A 19,514-nucleotide genomic window follows, 5' to 3' on the forward strand; every position below is an offset into this window, starting at 1 on the left:
CATTGGTGCAACCATAAACCTATTTTCTGTTTCTCTGTTTATAATATTAATAATAATTATGTGCCTTCAGCTGATTCAGGCAATCACCAAGCTGAAAGGTACGTGGTACATGTTGCTCCCAGGTGGTCTGCCGATGTTAAAATAAAATAATCTAGTTTCGGCAATAATGCCAATGATATTGATAATATTGCAAGTGAGACAACTTAACAAAGTCCAACAAAAATAGTATAATGTTTCTGTGAAATCAAGGCCCCTCTTTCAGCCACTGCATGCTGGTTTTTGGAAATTGGCACTATTAGGAGTGGCAGCGTGAACGTGAATTACAGCCAAGTGTTTTTATATATATTATTGTTACTTTAATAAAATGCTGACATTCGAAGCCACCTGCAACTACTTTTTTTGTCAGAACTAAGTTTTCAGGAAGATTAGGTTGACTTTGGTAAAAAATAAACCTTTCATGTACTTGGGTTGCACAGATCAATTATTTTACAGTACTTTTAATTAATTTTACAGGCTATAATTATTTTTCCAGTATCAACATTGATAATTGAAGTCATAATTTTTAGGTATTTTATGGGTAGTATACCTTGTAATAAGAAATTTTAATGAACATGGGAATCTCTTTTAATTAACAATTAATGTTGCTAATTTTTTGTTTCTAATAGTGCTGTCTCATCTCCACAAAATTTGGTTGCATTCTTGGGATTGGACCAAGACCCAGCTCTTTATTTTCAAAATGGTATGCATAAAATTATGTTGTGGTACATTTGTGTACTAAATAATGGCTTCCTTAGGCTCTTTAGTGATTGGCTACTTTATACTAGAGATAAGCAAAGTTGTTTATGCTTGTTCTAAGAGGACTGGGAAAGTTGTCAAGATTTCAAAATTGGGAATTAAAGGGTACCAATCTGTTTTTTTCTGTAGAAAGTAAAGTTGAAGGTACTGTACTTTGTGGAGTACATTATGGCATGTTTTAAGTTTAGTTCCTGACGATAATTATACTGTACTTGCGGTAATCCAGGTCAAATGAATGAGTACTTTTACAGGTGTAACTGTACCTGTACGTGTACAAGAAGGACATACGTGTATGTTGACATGTGTATAGGCATCATACGGTCTATGGTACTGTACTCACGTATATATAATTATTATGGAGTTCATTGATCTTTGAGCAGCACTGTACTTTGTAAACCCCATTCAGACAATTACCGAGATTTTAGTGAGGTGCGCTTTCCCATGGCAACTGTTGACCTTGACCATATTTTTAGCTCAGCAAAAAACCGCCCTGCTGCTCATTTTACTGAGCAAAGGTCTCAAGGAGGTGACATGGAAAAAGAAGTCAATACTTTTAGGTTGTACGGTAGATTCAAATGATCATTATGTGAGGGTTAGACAATGGGAACACCGAGTTGGTCAGATGTTTTTGTCAGACCTGTGTTACTGGACTACCTTGAAAGGTAGTCCCAAATTTCCAAATGTTCTGGCTATATGGAAAGCACCTCACCATGACGTACATGTATCTCAAGTAGTATTTCAACTGAATTCATTAATCATTCAAGTGATCTTATCTGTCGCTAGTACAGTCTGGTTATTTTACAGTTTCCTGCTCTGCGACCTAGCCTTTGATTGGCAGTGAGGCTGCTGGTGACCTTAAAACAAAGTCTCTAGGCAGCCTTACTCCAGATCTATAGGCCTGGAACTACATGTACTATCAAACTATCAAACGTTGTATAATTTCATTTATTGTTGAATTTTCAGAGGAGTTGAAGAAAAGGAGGTTTGAAGTAAGTTACAAACTTTAAGGGTTTTCTTACTACAGTGTATCAGGGTGATTTTTATTTTGTGAAAGCTCTCTTCTCCCTGCATTGTTTTTCAAGTTATTTGCTATGTGCATTTTTTTGTGCCTAGTTCTATTAATGGTAGATTTGTTTTATTCCAAGTTATTGTTTCATTATTTTTTTACAGGTAATTTTAGGCGTCATCACAATAATGGCTATTGTTCGAAGCTGTGTGTTGATTACCTTTGAGGTGTGTATAACAGGCCTTATTGCTTACTAAAAAGTATAGCACTTTTCACTTCATATACTTGAATGTTTCTCAAAGTCCTTGTAGAAGACTGCACAGTCATATGCAAGTAGTACTGTTCTTTTACGGGACTAATAAATTTTCAATTCATGGGTTAATTTAGTTTGTTTTGGCTGAATACAAAGTGAATGTAATTTATTTGGAAAAATATTAGGATTCCTGGTGGATGAAACTTGCTAACTGGAACTGGTAATAATATTGTTTTGTAACAAATTTTGAAATGACTATCAATTAAAACGAAAAGTACATTTCTTAAACAATTATGTGCAAATTGTCTTCCATGTACTTACGGACCTGTTATTTGATTATTGCATAGAGCTATTGATTGATTACTTATTACTCTCTGACATTCTACAATTTGTTGATGATAGTCAGTTGTAAGCCAGTTTACTTGTTTCTGTGCAGACGGCGACCAACACAGGGCTGTCCATTGGGTCGATGCCTGATGGCACTCCTTATGTGCGCAATCCATGTGCACCCTATGTATTGCCATTACTCGGCAATCTTATCCAGCTTGCAAAGTAAGTGATCTGTGATTTTCGTACCAATGTGTGTTTGTCTGTCTGCTGTTCAGGAGCAGAGTGGCTTAGCATAGCATTGTTGACCTCTAGTTTACCACAGTTATTTTTATAATAGTTATTGATTATTACAGGGTATTATTTTTGTTGTCACTGTTTTTTATTCTTTGATTGTCCAGCTAATGCTTTCACTCAATGCTTCTGGCCACAGTTGTTCAAACAATGGATGGTGCTATCTGCCGGATTAATCACTATCCAGTGGATAAGTCATAATGAAACCAATTGCGGTATACAGTAGATAGTGATTTCTCTGACGGATAACGCTATCCACCTTTCGAACAACTGGGACTTGATCTTTAATCCTTGAAACACCACAGGAAACGTGCCATATGGTGACCGTAAGATGAATTAGAGCAAGTTAAAGATTTTAGAATATGAAAATTGCACAATTTATTTATACTTGTATTTGCCTTGAAGTGGAAATATGAAAGCCAAAAACCTTATTTTGTCGAGGAAATGCCAAACAGAACTTGAAATGTTTAACGTAATAAATTATCCTGAATACAATTAAATAAATTTTAAGCAAGTGGAGTCAAGATTTTTCATATCAAATAGAGGTTTAATGTTCATTCCTTGGTTTGATTTTAACACTGTTGTGACACATTAGCTTAGGTCATCAATGTGATTTGGAAACGTGCCAAACAAGGGCACTCATCGCATTGCTGGCAGGCCATTCTGCAAAAGGTTGTCTGCTTTTGCTTCAGGCACTGCATACATGCACTGTCCTTTTCCAAAGGGCGTAAGTCAATCAGTGACCACCTTCTACCTGACCTGACCAGAAGCTGCGTTTCTTTGATTGCTTAAACCCCCTACAAGGTCTTTGGCAAGTTCAATTTGAAAGTCGAGTTCAGTCCTTGAAATAAACAAGTGTCTTTTTTAAATTAAGGCTTAAGACTTGGGTCACTTAGTGTTTTGAAATCCAATGAAAAAGAAAAAGATTTGATTTTTTGATCATGGTATACCACATACTGTTACATATTTAATTATGATTACAGAAGCACAGAGGTCTGAAAAGGTCATTGCAGTCTTCCACCCAAACAAGCCGTCGATCATTAATGCCAAATTTGTGATCGATTGTCTCATGCACAGATATTTGTTCCAATCAGTCACAGACACACACAACCAGTGAATGCAGTGACATCGGTCATCATTGAAACCCACGAACAAACAACAACCACAAAGTTATCTAGCCTTTGAAAAACTGGGGCCAAACTCTTACATAGGTATTTGGTTTTTTTTGCAGATGTGTGAACCGTTTGTATGATCCTGCTGTCAAGGCTTTGATGTTTGGTGAATATCCAGCCGCACTAAGCATGCATGAACTGGACAAAAGTGCAATCTATGGTAAAATTAAATTATATTTTAGAATAAAATAGATGTTAAAGCCTTTAAGCAAATACTGGGAAGAGCCTGGGAGGAGAGCATGAGTTCCCATCAGGTGACTACCTTGTTTGGCTCTTTGATTCGTCCCACCATGTGAGCCTGCTCGGTTTCACATATATTTTCCAAAGGCTCAACTTATTCTGTTTTTTCGTTCAGCAATTTAATCCCTCCCAACCCCCCCTTCCTCTCTCCCCCGTTTTGCTTTCTAGCTCATTTGTATTTTTTTTTCCTTACAAGCTTATTGTAACCTGGTTAATAGTTCTCTTTAGTAAAATATGGGTGGGGAATTGCTGCCTGTGGCAACCCCTTCAGCCCTGTGCTGAAGCCCCGTTAGGGAAGGGGTATAATTAGTGTTATATCACTGGACTGGGTTAGCTTGGCCCCAGGACATTATGCTAGCAACTATGCCCGCCTTGCAATACAGGCTAAGTGCCGAGGCCCCTCATCCGGTGGTCCATACCGGCGTGGGTATTATTGACACCTTGCCAAAGCATTAATAATTGAAGGGCTGGATGCAAAAACCTAGTAAGTGACAATTTCGGTCGATTTTCAGTTTTACTCAAAACTAGCCCAAATTTTGCAAGTTGACTGGAAATGAACTTAAGAACATTGCCCTGGTATTTTTTTTACCAATGTGAGCTTTATTTTTGAGAAATAAGCTATGCAAAAACACTATCGGCTTCGCGTTTGAAAACAATGGAATCAGCGAAGCGACACTTACCGTTCATTGTTCGATATATACCGGTACATAGCCGCGTAAAGTCACTACATCGGTAGCGCAATCAAATAAAGCAAAAGGTAAACGAATTCACAAGGCGATGGTTCGACGCGCTAGGGGAACTTTTTCTTCATTCGCACAGAGCTTTTTTTTTTTTTTTCTTTCCTTGTTTTTCGTGGTGATCTCATCGATCTTTGTGAACTTCAAGTTACATGAGATATGCGCTATGCACTAAGCTCCAGGCACGAGTGGCTTAAAGTTGAATTTGTTGAGGTGGCTTGTTTGCTCGGCAGTCGTCTTAAATCTTAACGTCCAAGTGGCTCACCTTATAAGAACATTACCATGGTATTTTTTTTAACCGATTTAAGCTTTATTTTTGAGAAATAAGCTATGCAAAAACACTATCGGCAAAGCGACACTCAGTCTTAATTGTTTAACAGAACATTCTGAAGTACTGCTTGCATCGGTAGTTCAATCGAATGATGCGAGATGAGCGTGAGATGAATGCAGGTACAAGTTGGTGGTTCGCGACGCCCTGTGAACTTTTTTTTTTTTTTATTTGCACAGAGCTGTTTCTTTGTTTTTTCTTTTCTTGTTTTTCGCGGCAATCTGATCGATCTTCGCCAAATTCAAGTTACATGGGATATGCGCGATGCGCGAAGCTCCAGGCACGAGTGGTTTGATACAAAATCTAAGGTGAATTTGTTGAGGTGACTGGTTTGCTCGGCAGTCGTCTTAAATCTTAATGTCCAAGTGGCTCAACATTACAGACTGATATTGTTATTGCTTGTTCTTTCATTGATTGCCGAACTAAATGAGCCTGCTCTTATTTTGGATTCGAATCTCGCCCTGTATTCTGTAGTTGCTCTTAGTTTTTGCCCATTGTGGCTGAAAACTAGGAATGCTTTGAAGGGTTTGTTCGACGTTCACCTGAGCGTACCGGTAGAAAGACAAGGGTGGAAAGCTCGATTTCGGAACGCTCCATCATCAAGCCAATTTTCACCAACAAATGCCCATCGCGCTGGTTTCAAATCACGCACCACACAAGCTGAAACCCAGAGGTTTCCTATCATACCATTACATCTAAAATCCATCCAAAACTCAAAGCGCAAGACCTCAAATAATATCGAAAAATCCAGCATTCGAAGCTCCAAGGATTCGTATGCCAGCCGCCATTTGCTCCTCTCTGATTGGATGATTGTTTCTTGTCAGCCAATCAGAGAGCAGCAAACGACGGCCGACACATGAAAATCCGGCTGCTTATCCTTGGAGCTTCGAATCCTGGATTGGACAGATTTCAGGTACTAGCCCTGCACAATGGCATAGTTTAAAGGCCCATCAACCGACAGGCTTTTCGACTGTTTGTTTTTGTTATGGAAATTCGCATTGCTTATCACAGGGATCTGATTGGATGAATTTCAGCTTTGGCTGGATTTTCGTGTATGAAAATTGTTCTACGGCACGCAAAGCCTGTCGGTTGAAGTTCAAATTCGACATTTCACAAACATGGTTTTTTTTCCTTATCGAAGGAAAACCCGTGTCGCCGCTGGAAGCCGCTGAAATCGAACAAGTTGTGCGGCTTTTAAGATCACTTACACATTTCAGACATTCAGTATAATAAATACAGATTCAACTTTGAAGTCAATACCCTTTCGTTTACAAAGTTGACTCTGAGGCTTAAGAAGTTGGCTTAATTCATGTTGAGCGCATTCTTCTTATTGAACTTTGGGCAAACATCGCAATACATGAAGTGTTTTTTCTTCATCGTACATGAGCCATCCGTATGTTTTTAGCCAGCCAGGGATAAATTTTCTTTTTTCCTTGTGTGTACTACCATTGTCAACAGCAACGCTTTCGATATCGGCACCGTCTACTAGCAGTAGAAACTGGTGACTGAACCACATTCAATTTTTTTTTTATCTCAATAATCAATGCCAAAGAAAATGATTAGTTTAGAGCATGGCCAAGACAATGACACTAACGAAGAAATTATGCAATGATTGGTTTATTTCCCAAACTCATTGAGTGTTTCTGATTGGCTGTTACATCGCATGACACATTGACGCGAGCATGATGCGAGGAGTGTTGTCTAGACTCTTACAGACAACAGCAAATTAGCCAATGTGATTGCAAGATTACAAGCAGTAGTTGTAGTAAAACACATTGTTTTCTTCCATTTAGTGTTGCAGGGCCATGTGAATGTGAAAGATCGAAGTGAAAATGCAACTACTTTTAACCCCATTCTTAGTTCAAAGACCTTTTTGTACCATTTGGCAGATTCATGGTAGGATGAATTGTTATCTTTGTCGTATTGTTTTAGTTACAGACCTGTCGATCGAACACAAGCACTCTCACCCCAGGGCCCACCCTGCTCCGTGAGTTTGATTCCAGAATTCAGTGTCACATCATGTGGTTTGAATTTGTCAGATCTATTCTCTACTGCACGAGGTTTTTCTCTGGCTACTCCAGTTTTCCCCTCTCCTAAAATTATTGGATTTGATTATTTGATTTAGTCTCCACAATAACTAAACTTAAAGCGATAATGATATTAATAAATTAACATACAAAAACACTCAGCGTACTATTAGTATTATTTGATAACATGACTATGGGTTTGTAGTTAACATGAGGCACCCTTGAAGTTATACTTCCTGGAAACAGCAAATTGCTGCAACCCAGCCGTGAATGCTGATAGCAGAAACCTGTCACACTGGCTGTTGTGTCTGAAAGAGTTCACTTTTTCTTATTCAGTTACCATGCCTTAGGATATGCTGGTGCCTGCCTTACTCATGACTTCTACAGTCTTCCAGGCTTGTCTCAACTCCTGGTAGATAATATCGTCAAGTCGCTCATCCATGTGCCAAACTACAGATTGAGGTTTGTCGTACGTATCCTTTAAAATGGTCAAATTCAGGGCGCATGATCTGGCCATCTAATGTCATAATACTAAAGTTTACCACAGTCTTAATTTTCTTGATGTTTGCTTTTAAATTTGGAATTAGTTTTGATTCAAGGGCTCATTTGGTAAAGAAAGCAGTGGCTGTTCAGAAAGGAATGCAGCTGAGAAAAGCAATTCAGTGTTTTAACAAGATCAACTCCAACTTCACATCTTTTGAAAGGCTACATACACCTTTTTCCAAAATGGCCACCATTTAAATATTCTTTTGTTTTTATTCAAATTAACCCTTGATGCCTCATTCTTAAGCTTAAAATTCAAAAAAATATTTTAACTTGAACGAAGCAACAAGGGCCAATTTGTATGCACATAAATCAGTGGCCATTTTGGAATAAGGTGTATGATTGAGCTTGCAGAAATTTGGGATTGCTAAATTTGTCTTAATGTACCTTGTACTGATCAATAATTTTGAGATTTAAAGGGCCATACTGTTATACTGTAGTTGGAAACACTGGAAAGAAGAATAGTTTATTTGTAGTTTTATTTTTTGTAACATAATTTTTTATACTTCACTTCTCTACCTCTTAGTCAGTCCTAATCAAATCACAGGATACTGTACAGCACAAATTGTCCATGTCAAGCAGACAATGCTGTTACAGTAGGATACACCCCACTAAGTTGTGCAATGACTGTGATGTGGTGGTTTACACACCTGTCTCCTACCCCAAGGTTCCCTAGCTTGAGGCCAAGCCTCTAGCCAAGGTATGTAGATGGTACCCAGGGTAACCCTGCAATGGACAAGCATCCTGTCCATGGGGTAGATGCAATACTCTAGGTCGCTTCATGCCACAGAAACAGCCATATGTGTGTGAGTGCTGTGTTGTTGTTTCATATAATTTGCATTAAAATTTCTTTGACTTTCTGAAGGTAATTTTATGAAGTTATTTATCCAGCATTGCCCTCTTTGTCACCAAATGAATGTTGGTGTTCCTGTCGCGTCGTCATTCTTCTCTTGGATGGTCCAGGTACTGTTGATATTTTTTTGAAGAAAAGAAAGTGATATAGTTGAAATTGTCTACCTGGTAGTTCATGAGTTATGTACATGTATCCCTGCTGCTCACTAGCTAGTGATGTAAAGTTATTTATATAGGAAAATTCCCAGACTGCCACTGAGACAAAAAGAGGTATATACCAGCCCTTACTCAGTTAGCTAAAGTTTTGATAGTATTGTTTTGAAGGTTGTGGGGAATACTCCAGCTTGACAAACACTAAGAAGAAGCCTTTGTGATCTTTGTGATCAACTTATGTCTAGCAATGCATGTCATTTACATGTGTGTTGCACTTGTTATTATTTTGATATCCAATACGTCGATATCCAATACAAAGTGTATAACTATCTTGTTAAGTCTAAGTATCTGCCATTTATTTCTAACTTACAATAGAAATAGACTTGGTTAAATGTGGCTGTTTTGCTATACCTTACAAGGAGAGTTACTTAATTTACAGAATACTTTGTCTGTAATCTCCAAGACACGAGGGTGTTGAAGATGGGGAGAAAAACATAGGGACAGCTTCATGAAGCTATCTTATTATATAGGAAATTAATGCAAAGTTCAAAAATTCCCATAATGATTATATAAGTTACATTAATTTATGTTAATGTCAAACATTGCCCTGTTAAGAACATTACTTTCCGCGACCTTAATACCATATGATTATTTTCCTCCAAATCTGTAACTCACTCCAGACATTACTAGCTGACACCCAACCAAACTATAGATTTTATTTGCACAGTTTCTTTAACATCAGTCTTTCACATTAGTAAATTATTTACTGTACTTCAAATTCATTTTCTTTGTGTTCTCTGTCAGAAGAATTGGGAGGGGGAGGAGGGTGGGGAAGAGGGGTGTAGCAGATGCATTGATCAACCCACCCCTGCTATCTGTGCAAACCCATGGTCTCCTATACATCCCCTCCTTGTGTTTGGACAGACCATACGGTTTCCTCTTCATCCTCACCCCCAAAAACTGGGTCCTAAGCATGTACAGTAGTTTTGACCAGTTCCCTAAAACAGTTCTATAAAATGTCTTATAAAATGTGTACTCTATTAAAATTCTTTCATATTTTATTGCAAAACTCTTGAAATGAATGGCTGCAATGGAAATTGTTAACCCTGGTAGGTGAACTGAAGAGATGACATTTTTTTCAGAGTATCCCCAAGTCACCATTGAGGAAAGAAATTAGGGAGCTTAAAGTGCTACTACAAGCAAGAAAAATTCTTCTTTTTCTTTGAATTTCAAAACTATGTTAACTAAACACTAAGTGACCCAAGTTTTAAGTTCTGATTTTAAAAAGACCCCAGTTTATTTTAACTGGAATTTTGTTATTTGTTGGTCCACCATTACTAACTTTAAAATCTTGAGAAAGCTGGGTTGAGGAGAAAATGACGTCTCAAAGACTCATTAGTTTAAGAATGCAACTCGTGTGAATGCAGCTGAATTAATATGCAGCAGGGGAGTTTCCAGCTTTCAGATTTTTAAACTCGTGTTTTGCATATATAATAAGTTGCGTTTACACGCTGAAATTTTAAGCTAGTGAGTCAATGACATCACTTTCCCTAGATCCAACCCTCTGAGGTCCAATCGGTCAGTTTTGAACGTGAATAATGGCAGACCGTGAAATCCTAACATTACATTCAAAATAGACAGCCTTTGAATAAAAATCAGAGCTCAAAATTTGAGGAAAAAAAGAAAATGATTTTTTGATCATAGTAGCACTTTAAGCAACAACAGTGGTGACGGCAATGAGAACATCACAAATTTGCATGTCTATTGGGCAAAAACAATAGCTTTGCATGCGCTACACATGCATTTTCCCCTTTTTTCTATTTCTTTGCCATCGTCTGCAAAACAGCAATGTGAAATAGCCAGATTTGAGGTATTATGAAGAATGTCAGCACATGAGGCTAAATTTTCATTTTCTCCCCTAAATTAAGTACCGTTCTGACCAGTGTCATTTTTAAATGGGCTAGGTCACGCTATTTTAGGCATTTTCAGCACTGATCGAATGGTCATAGAATTAACTAAAATATCAAAATAACTGTTCAAAACTATAGAAGAACTCTAACAAAACACAGGGAAGCCAAGAAGGGACATGGATGGACGAAACTGGAGAGGATTGAAATGGATTGAATTTGGGTAAATTTGAAAAACGTCGGCCCACCTTTTTTCAAATTTATATCAGTCTATATCAAAATGTCACTTACAAAGCTTGAAAATCATTCTCAGTTGTTATGTCGCCGTGATTTTGCAAATGAAAGACTCTTGCTCTGCCAATTTGACGTTTAGAGCTCATAATTAACAAAATTAAACAAAATTACCTAAAATAGCGTGACCTAGCCCCTTTAAGCAACTACCACCTCCATTTGATATTAAAAAGGTTGAAATAGTCACGAAGTGATTACAATAACACGAATTTATATTTTGAGATGACGTTCTCATTGCCGTCTCGGTTGCTTAAGCTCCCTAATATCATCCATTCAGTTACACGTAGTTAGTTAGTTCTCTTGTTCATGCGAGTAAGCACTCTCCTTTGGTACCAGGGAGGGGTTTTTTCATCTCAACTGAAGAGTGCATTCTTATTGCTGGTTTATTATTTGACTACTTTTATTGTAAACTAAGTAATAAAATATTATTAAATTTTGTCATTGTGGATCAATCTCTGCTTTAGTACCTAGATGAACAATGGCAGATTGTCAGGCAACACCAAGCTGAGAGGTAATGCTGGTCGCCCTGTTTCAATGGGGTCATTATTTTTGTCGTCTGAGTTGATATTGATTGACTGACAGTAGAGCTTGTGCTTTGCTAGTGATGGGTGCACAGAAAAAAAGCAAATAGCAACCTTCAGATTGGAGTACGAGAATGTACTGAGGACGAACATTACATTAATTTTTAAAGAAAAAAAAAAGTTTTAAATGAGTGTGCTCATAACGGAGAACTCATCCTCATACTCCAATATGAAGGTTGCTAATGTCTGACAGCTTATTTCTTGTTGTCATAGCATGGCAGGTGAAGATGCAGAAGATGTGGAATCTAAAGAAATAATTGAAGATCAACTGGTCTGCATTGTCAGTAAAGACTGCTTGGAAGTCTTCAGTAAGCATTTCCTCTTGAAAGTTGTGATGTATTAAATTGAATGTTATGATTATGCATTATTTTATAAGTGTAAATTAAGTGACCCTTTGACTCCCAAACCAGCCTAAACCAGCCATACTTAGTATTTTACTCTAACGCCAGATGATTTTACTCGTCAATGGGGAACCCCTGGGAGTCAATGGGTTAGGGGTAGATGTTTGGAGATGTTTGCTAACTAAAGCTGCTCTAAGATAGTCCAAAGAGGAAATACCGTAGGTTTGGAATGAATGAAAAACAAACGTTTTATTGGTACTTTACAATTATTATATGTCATGCATCTTTAAGTTATTGTTCAAGTTTTAGCTAATAACATCATGCTGCCTAAAAGAAACTGATGTCTTTTTGGCTTTATGGCTAGATAGAAAGCCCAGTGGGAAATAGTGTTTATGGGCTACACACTTGTACACAATATTGCAAACAGACATTGTTGTCAAAATCCAAACATTATGCTTTCTATGAAATGTAAAAGTGGTCCTTGCACTTAACTGGACAACTTAAGCAACAAATAATTGTCTCTTACAGGCACATGAAAAATATGAGCGGCTTCTACAGGGTTTTGAGTCCATGACGTCTGTGATGCTGGTGCAATGCTCTATACCAACTGAGCAATGAAGCCATGCAGTTGGGTCCAGCAGGTCAATTTTCATTCCTCAAGTCCTTTTATGGGAACAAAATGAGCCCAACAAATTGACCTGCTCCCAAACTGTGACTTCACAGCTCAATTGGTAGAGCATTGCTCTGGCATCTCAGAGTTCATGGGTTTGAAGCATTTTGAAGCTGCGTGAAATTTTCAGGTATCTCTTATAGAGATAATAAAATTAAGTGCAAGGATCGCTTCTACATTTTGTTTATAACCTGCGCGTCAAATAGAAATGATATTCATTTCTTTCATCTATTGTGCTTTCTGGTACTGTCTTCTATTCAAGAAATTATTCATATTGCAAGAGAACAGTGTTCCAGATAAGAGTCGGGTCTCGGGTCAATAACCCGACAAAGAAGGCTTCCTGACCCGACAGATGAAATGTAAAAATTCAGTTAAATATTACAACAAAATTAAAAGACAAATGACGGAAGTTTCTTACCTAAAAAGTACGTTGTTTTCCTCTGAAAGAGATAAAACATTCTTTTCTGTAGTCATTCAATGTAAACAAGAACGTTGACACGAAGTGATCACGTGCACCTTTGTCGTTGCCTAGCTCGTGATCAATTTCTTCCTTTTGACAGAACATCATGACCTTGCCCTTCAGAGACTGCAGAAATTTTGGTGTTTTCACGATCGATTGTCATTAGTCTTTAGCTGAGAATTCGAAATTCAGAGTTTTAAATAAAAATTGTTATTTTTAATGTTTTTTTTTGTTCATCTTTCTTTTGGCTTGTCTTTTACTGTTAACTCCCAGCTTTTGCAGTATTTTTTCTTGCAAACATAAAGCCAAAAAAAATTTGACCTGGCATCAGAGTAGACTTAAAAGAAGAGGAATTATAAAGCAGCAAACATGTTCAGTCCTTCCTTAGTGTGTGGAATAAACGTTTGCTTAGTGCATTTGCACGACAGGCATGACATGCCGGAAAATGTCCGTCAGAGCAATTTGCAGTTTGTTTTTTTGCAGACTATTTAAATTAAAGAAGAAACGAGGAAGTTTTACTCGAGAGCGTGTTTTTGTTATCTTTGAACTGAATGTATTACCAAAGCTTAAAAAAGTAAAAGACCTCAAAACGGGAGAGGACATTACAAAATAATTCAGGGTGAACGTGTGAGCCAAAGGGCCACTGCTGGCATGACGTCTGGGTGACCCCTCCAATGGTATGAATGACCTCCTACTTGAAAATATTAACTGGAACGCTGGAGAAGTATAGTTTTAAGGCGTAAAACTGATATTGCATTTCTCATAATCATTATTGTACTCTTTTTTCAGCTTTAGCTTGTGAGGTAAGAAAAGAAAGCAATGCAGCAACTGGAATGGAGGTTACTGAAGAGGATGATCTTAAAGGTGAGAATCACCTTAAAGAGGACTTAAAGGGTTTTTGAGCCCATGTAGAGGTTGTTAATAAATATTAAGCTTATTGTGGCCAAACACAATTAGCGTCGAACCAATCAAATCAAGTCAAGAATGCACATCAAAATAATAAAAAGCTGGTTTTTGATGAGGGGCAAAATTTAAAAACTGGAGTGCACAGTTGAAAATTTCACACAGCAGAGTTGAGAATCTGATCAAGCTCAACCTAAATGTGATGAAATCCAAACCTGGGACACATTAGGTGAGTGTGAGGGCTGTCACCATTACTCCAACCCAGCTCCCATAGTTTTGTACACTGCAGTGGCACATTTTAACACAGTTATATGTAACATAACAGAGTTAACAACAGTTAACGCTTATGTGCCATTCATGGTCAGGGTCAGTGCTTTCTCTGTGATATCCTGGGCTTGTGTGATGTAGCGTGTAAACTGCAGCATTGTGGTCGTGTAGTGGGAAAAGCTGGTTTGAGGATCATTTTTAGCGGTTGTTTTCCCTTCCCTTCCCTCCCCTCCCCTCCCTTCCTTCTGCTTTTTTTTTTATCAGTGTGACAGGTGCCTCTCAGCTGTGCTTTGTGGGAACTCATACCTGAGTTGTCAGGATTCCCTGCCATTGGAGCAGTCTCCATTGTGGAACTGGCTGCCAATAATCGAAGCTCCTGGATATCTCACGCACCCAACCTCCACTTTGCAACAGAGTTGGCAATATTAGATTTATCTCAGAATTGATGAATATTTGAAGAAACATTTTTGTTTCTTTACTTCCCTATAGCTATGAGCTTATCAAAATTCAGTTATTCAACCAATACTTGGTTGTGATTTATACATTTTAATTTTATGTAAGAATGATTCCAGAATGAATTCAGATTGAATTTTCATTGCATTTTGCAGTTTCATTGTCAACTATGTTGGGTTATTTTAATTCAAATTGTTTCCCCGTTGAACATAGGTCTGGATGCCTACCATGCCAAACTGGGGTCTTTGGGTATGCTTCTTCTTAGAACAGAGGTAAGGTGAAAGCTCAAACCAAACTTGTTGAGGGAAGTAAATATTGTTATTGTCAAAATTCAAAAAAGAGCATTGGCTCAAATGATAATAATAATAATAATAATAATAATAATAATAATAATAATAATAATAATAATAATAATAATAATAATAATAACAATAATAATAAAATTATATTATTTGTTTCTGAAATTACTTGCTTATTAGTGAATGCAGGTCTTCATTGTGACATACTAAATAATCAAATACATGTTCGACTTATCTATTAAATGCATCTAGTGAAAGGCTCATCTGGGTTATTTAGTACCTACAGTAGCTACTTGTTTTACGCTGTAAAAGTGAATAGACTTGCCCTTTACACCTCACTGACGTCTGGGAACCACTCAGCAGCCAGTGGCTAGAACATGAACTTAGATGTTCTCAGTATACACATTTGTGACATACTCGTCATTAGTAATGATCAAATACAAATTGTCTACATGTATTAGGCTATTCTGACTGCGATTTACCTAGCTGCTGGCTATTCACTGTAGAATAAGCATATGGTATGATTAAAGGGGCTCTTGCCTTGCTTCCCATGACTCACTTGCGAGGCTGGTAAACCTAAAGCCTCAGGAATTGGCCATATGGAAGACTCTGGCCTGACATGATTGTTGGGTTGTGTTTTTTCAGGGCATCACCATGCAGACACTGTTCACAGCTTTTCAGTGTATAACATGGCCCGATTCATTTGTCTGCCACAAAGCCTCACGTCTTGCCATGGCATTCATCAAAGAAGTGAGTATAATACCATGTTTGATTGCAACATGAAAATTGAAAAGGTGCATTTCTTATGAAGTGATGTGATGATTGTCCACACCTGTTGGATTTGTTATCAGATTATTTTACCAATAATGTGCTACAGTTTTAGAAGGTATTTGATGCTGGGTCGGTGGGGAAATGAAACACATGCAGAAAAGCATTTATGAATTGGCTTGATATAGTAAATTGACCACTGTACAGAAATCTGAAAGCTGACATTTTGAGGATTGGCCCTTCATCAGAGCGAATGACAAAGGGCTAACGCAGAAACGAAGACTAATTTAAAGGGGCTAGGTCATGCTATTTTAGGTAATGTTGCTTAATTTTGTTAATTATGAGCTCTAAACGTCAAATTGGCAGAGCAAGAGTCTTTCATTTGCAAAATCACGGCCACATAACAACTGAGAATGATTTTCCAGCTTTGTAAATGACATTTTGATATAGACTGATATAAATTTGAAAAAAGGTGGGCGAACGTTTTTCAAATTTGCCCAAATTCAATCCATTTCAATCCTCTCCAGTTTTGTCCATCCATGTCCCTTCTTGGCTTCCCTGTGTTTTGTTAGAGTTTTTCTATAGTTTTGAACAGTTATTTTGATATTTTAGTTAATTCTATGACCATTCGATCAGTGCTGAAATTGCCCAAAATTATGTGACCTAGCCCCTTTAACCAAGCACACTTGATCGCAAATACCTCATTTTGGGTCCAAAACAATGCTCCTTTCACTTTAATGGTGGACCAGTGCATGATGCCCCAAAATAACTTCACCTACATATGTATATTAAATAATTTATTTTGTGTATAATTAGCTCATTTTTATTTGGGGACTTCTGTAAAATTTAACTTTTTAATCTCCCACAGAAATCATAAATGGTTTGAACCCAGGAGTCATAATTTTTATTATAATTAAGTAAAGTATGATCATCCTACGGAAACTCACAGGCAAAAGTGTTTCCAAGAATATTCTACTGTCTTTTTTAAAAACTTAGTGTGCGACAGTATTGCCTTTAGAAATACAGTATTTTTTCATCAAAGAGTAAATTTTATGGGTGTCTGATCATGGTTTTAAGATTTTGGTGATGTGTAAAGAGTCAGGAACAGCATTGGACGAGTCAGTGGTGCAGCAGTTGTTCTATCAAGTTCTAAAGGTTTGTTTTTCGTCACATTTTTTCGATTATTTCTAGGTGTTTTGTCAATTAGGTGATGATGGTGACGATGATTTTATTTGACTTTATTAGTAATTTTTGTCGAATTTTCATTAATTTTAGAGAAGAATTTTTATTGTTAAGTACAATGGGTTAGTTTGTGGAAATAAGTTAGTTTTTGTGTGTGCATTTTTAATCAGTGGATGATGACGATTTTTAATTAAGTTAAAATTGCTTCTAAACATACCAAAGCTAAAAAGTTTGGAAACTCAAGCCTTCTTTAAATACTCAAGCAGATTCCAATCCTGCTATGCTTTTTGTTTAACTTGTAAGATTATTGTATCTAATGTGCCTTTAGTATTTGTAATCAATTTCCATTTTTTTACTTTTTTGACTTGGAAACTTCGGCATTTTTTTAGAACTTCGTTAAAACGTTTTAGCTTTTAGTATGTTTAGAAACATTTTATCACAGTTTTTTATAGTGTCAAATTCTTTTCAAAATCACTTCTTCTACGTTAATTAACAATAGGCCATTTCCGAGTTCATGTCTGCCTCCTTTTAAAAGCGAGGTTAAGTGCGAAGTTTTTGTGACGGTAATTAGTTCTACTTTACATATGAATGAAAACTAATTTTCATAACAAAAACTTCGCACTTAGACTCGCTTTGAAGAGGAGGCAAACATGAACTCGGAAATGGCCTATTACCGGTAGACCCTGTTTTGGTTCTCAATTATCCTAATTAAGGTTTGTTAACTAAGTGTACGTGGGGCTATGATAAAGTTATGATCGTCATCATCATTGTTTCTATTATCTCGTCTTCTTTTATAGGGTCTCCATGTGAATGGCCAGGGGCCGAGTGAACCATACCTTATACATTTGGGACTTTCTACGTATGAGCTTTTGGTGAGTTCACTACCTTCCTTGGTCAGTTCTGATGGTACATTTGGTGCAGACTCTGACAACATTTTGTTCTTCTATAATTGCAGAGGCCTCAGTATTCATCCCTCCAACAGGTGCTTCTTCAAACAAACTGCTCCTTGGATGATCTACATGTAGGTTCACAACTTCTTTGTTAAATTTCTGGAGTGTCTTGAAATAATTGCTTCATCATGCATGTAAGATGCTCATAATCCATTTACACCCTAGGTGCCCTCAATTGGTGAGTAAAATTGGCTGTCATTAGACAGATTAAACTCTATTTCTTGCTCTCCATTGTTAACTCATTCGCCAATTATTGACTGGCATAAGACAGTAAGATCTGTAAGTCTAACTGGCAGGGTTAAGGGAGCTCTGAGAGCACTTAGGGTAAGGAATCGTTTAACCCTTTCACCCCTGTGGGGTTCCCCATTGACGAGTAAAATCGTCTGGCGCTAGACAGAGTAAAATCTATAAGTGGCACTCTTGGGAGTGAAAGGGTTAATGGGGGACATAGTTTTTTAGTGAATCCAGCTGTTGTTAACCCTTTCACCCCCATGGGGTTCCCCATTGACGAGTAAAATCGTCTGGCGTTAGACAGAGTAAAATCTATAAGTGGCACTCTTGGGAGTGAAAGGGTTAAGGTACATCCAAGAGCAACTTAAATATAGCTTGTGTTTTCTTGACTTCCAAATTTCTCATAATTCAATATGGAGGGTGTCAACTGCGGGTTGCAAGTTAGAGTTGCAGGTCACTGTTTTACCATACCATAGCTGAAACAACCCACAACTTTACTAATGCTAACATTAGGCCTAAAATATAGTTTTAAAAGCCTAAGGTTAGCATTTTTGTAAAGGTTTGGGTTGTTTCCGTTATAGTAAAACTTGATTTGAATAAATTAACGACCTCTGTCCACCAACCTTCTGATTGTTTGATAGAAACTCGTCTTTGTTTCATTTTATCCTTGCTTTGACAGCAGCTGCAATGATTACTGGTAATCTACCATTTACATTTATTATAATTTTCCATGACTTTCCATGACCAACCATAAAATTTCATGACTTTCCAGGCCTGGAAAATGAAATTCTTAAATTCCATGACTTTCCAGGTTTTCCATGACCGGTACGAACCCTGTAACTACTTAAAAATTGTATTTTTTTTTAGATGTTTGAGGCTCTTTGCTTTGAAGGAAAAGAAATTGCAGAAAAGAGAAAACGAGAGCAGTTCAGGAAACTTGTGACTGGGATTATTGGGGTGCGAAAACAAGATAATTATTATTGCCATAATCATTAAATTCTTAGATAGGGCATAGGCAAGGATCCCTCTCCCCCAAGTTGGTGCCTTCCTTTATAAACCCCTTTCGCACAGGCAAAAAATTCTGGCACAGGGCTTTTAGAGGGACATTTTGCAAGTGCTCACAAAGGGCTTATTGGGCACACATGCCACAAGATTCACCATAAAAGTGCTGAGGACATTGAGGAGATGTACTCATACAATACAACAACCATTTCATAAAAAGATATAGCCAATAGAATAGTATGTGAGCTGTTGGAGTGCCATCAGCATTCAAAGAACCTTCTCATTGTCCTCTGCTTTCATTTTTTAGATAAATAATGCAAACTTAGCTCATGAATTACTGTGGAAAATCCCACTTGTTTTTCACTGACTGATGTGACATTGCATGGTATACCAGTCGAAAGGGTTGAATAGCTAGTATGAATAAAAACAGATAAAGCGGTTCATTTTCTAAAGAGGCTGTAGTGCTGCTTTGGTGGGGAATT

General features: G+C 37.4%; 1 protein-coding gene across 2 annotated transcripts in view; it reads left to right on the forward strand.

Annotated features, from left to right (window-relative positions):
* Positions 1–19,514, forward strand: part of LOC138027154 (exportin-5-like) — a 42,635-nt gene that overhangs the window by 21,622 nt on the left and 1,499 nt on the right. For both annotated transcript variants that reach the window (XM_068874667.1, XM_068874668.1), the window contains 17 exons: positions 666–739; positions 1,759–1,784; positions 1,966–2,028; positions 2,491–2,606; positions 3,907–4,007; positions 6,946–7,048; positions 7,516–7,652; positions 8,588–8,685; positions 11,390–11,436; positions 11,720–11,814; positions 13,767–13,841; positions 14,814–14,872; positions 15,545–15,649; positions 16,745–16,822; positions 17,647–17,721; positions 17,805–17,870; positions 18,898–18,987. In XM_068874667.1, coding sequence (XP_068730768.1) covers positions 666–739; positions 1,759–1,784; positions 1,966–2,028; positions 2,491–2,606; positions 3,907–4,007; positions 6,946–7,048; positions 7,516–7,652; positions 8,588–8,685; positions 11,390–11,436; positions 11,720–11,814; positions 13,767–13,841; positions 14,814–14,872; positions 15,545–15,649; positions 16,745–16,822; positions 17,647–17,721; positions 17,805–17,870; positions 18,898–18,987 — 1,408 coding nt within the window. The remainder of the gene's footprint in view (positions 1–665; positions 740–1,758; positions 1,785–1,965; positions 2,029–2,490; positions 2,607–3,906; positions 4,008–6,945; positions 7,049–7,515; positions 7,653–8,587; positions 8,686–11,389; positions 11,437–11,719; positions 11,815–13,766; positions 13,842–14,813; positions 14,873–15,544; positions 15,650–16,744; positions 16,823–17,646; positions 17,722–17,804; positions 17,871–18,897; positions 18,988–19,514) is intronic.

The sequence above is a fragment of the Montipora capricornis genome, chromosome 12 (genome assembly GCF_036669925.1).
Source record: "Montipora capricornis isolate CH-2021 chromosome 12, ASM3666992v2, whole genome shotgun sequence".
In the NCBI taxonomy this organism is placed as follows: domain Eukaryota; kingdom Metazoa; phylum Cnidaria; class Anthozoa; order Scleractinia; family Acroporidae; genus Montipora; species Montipora capricornis.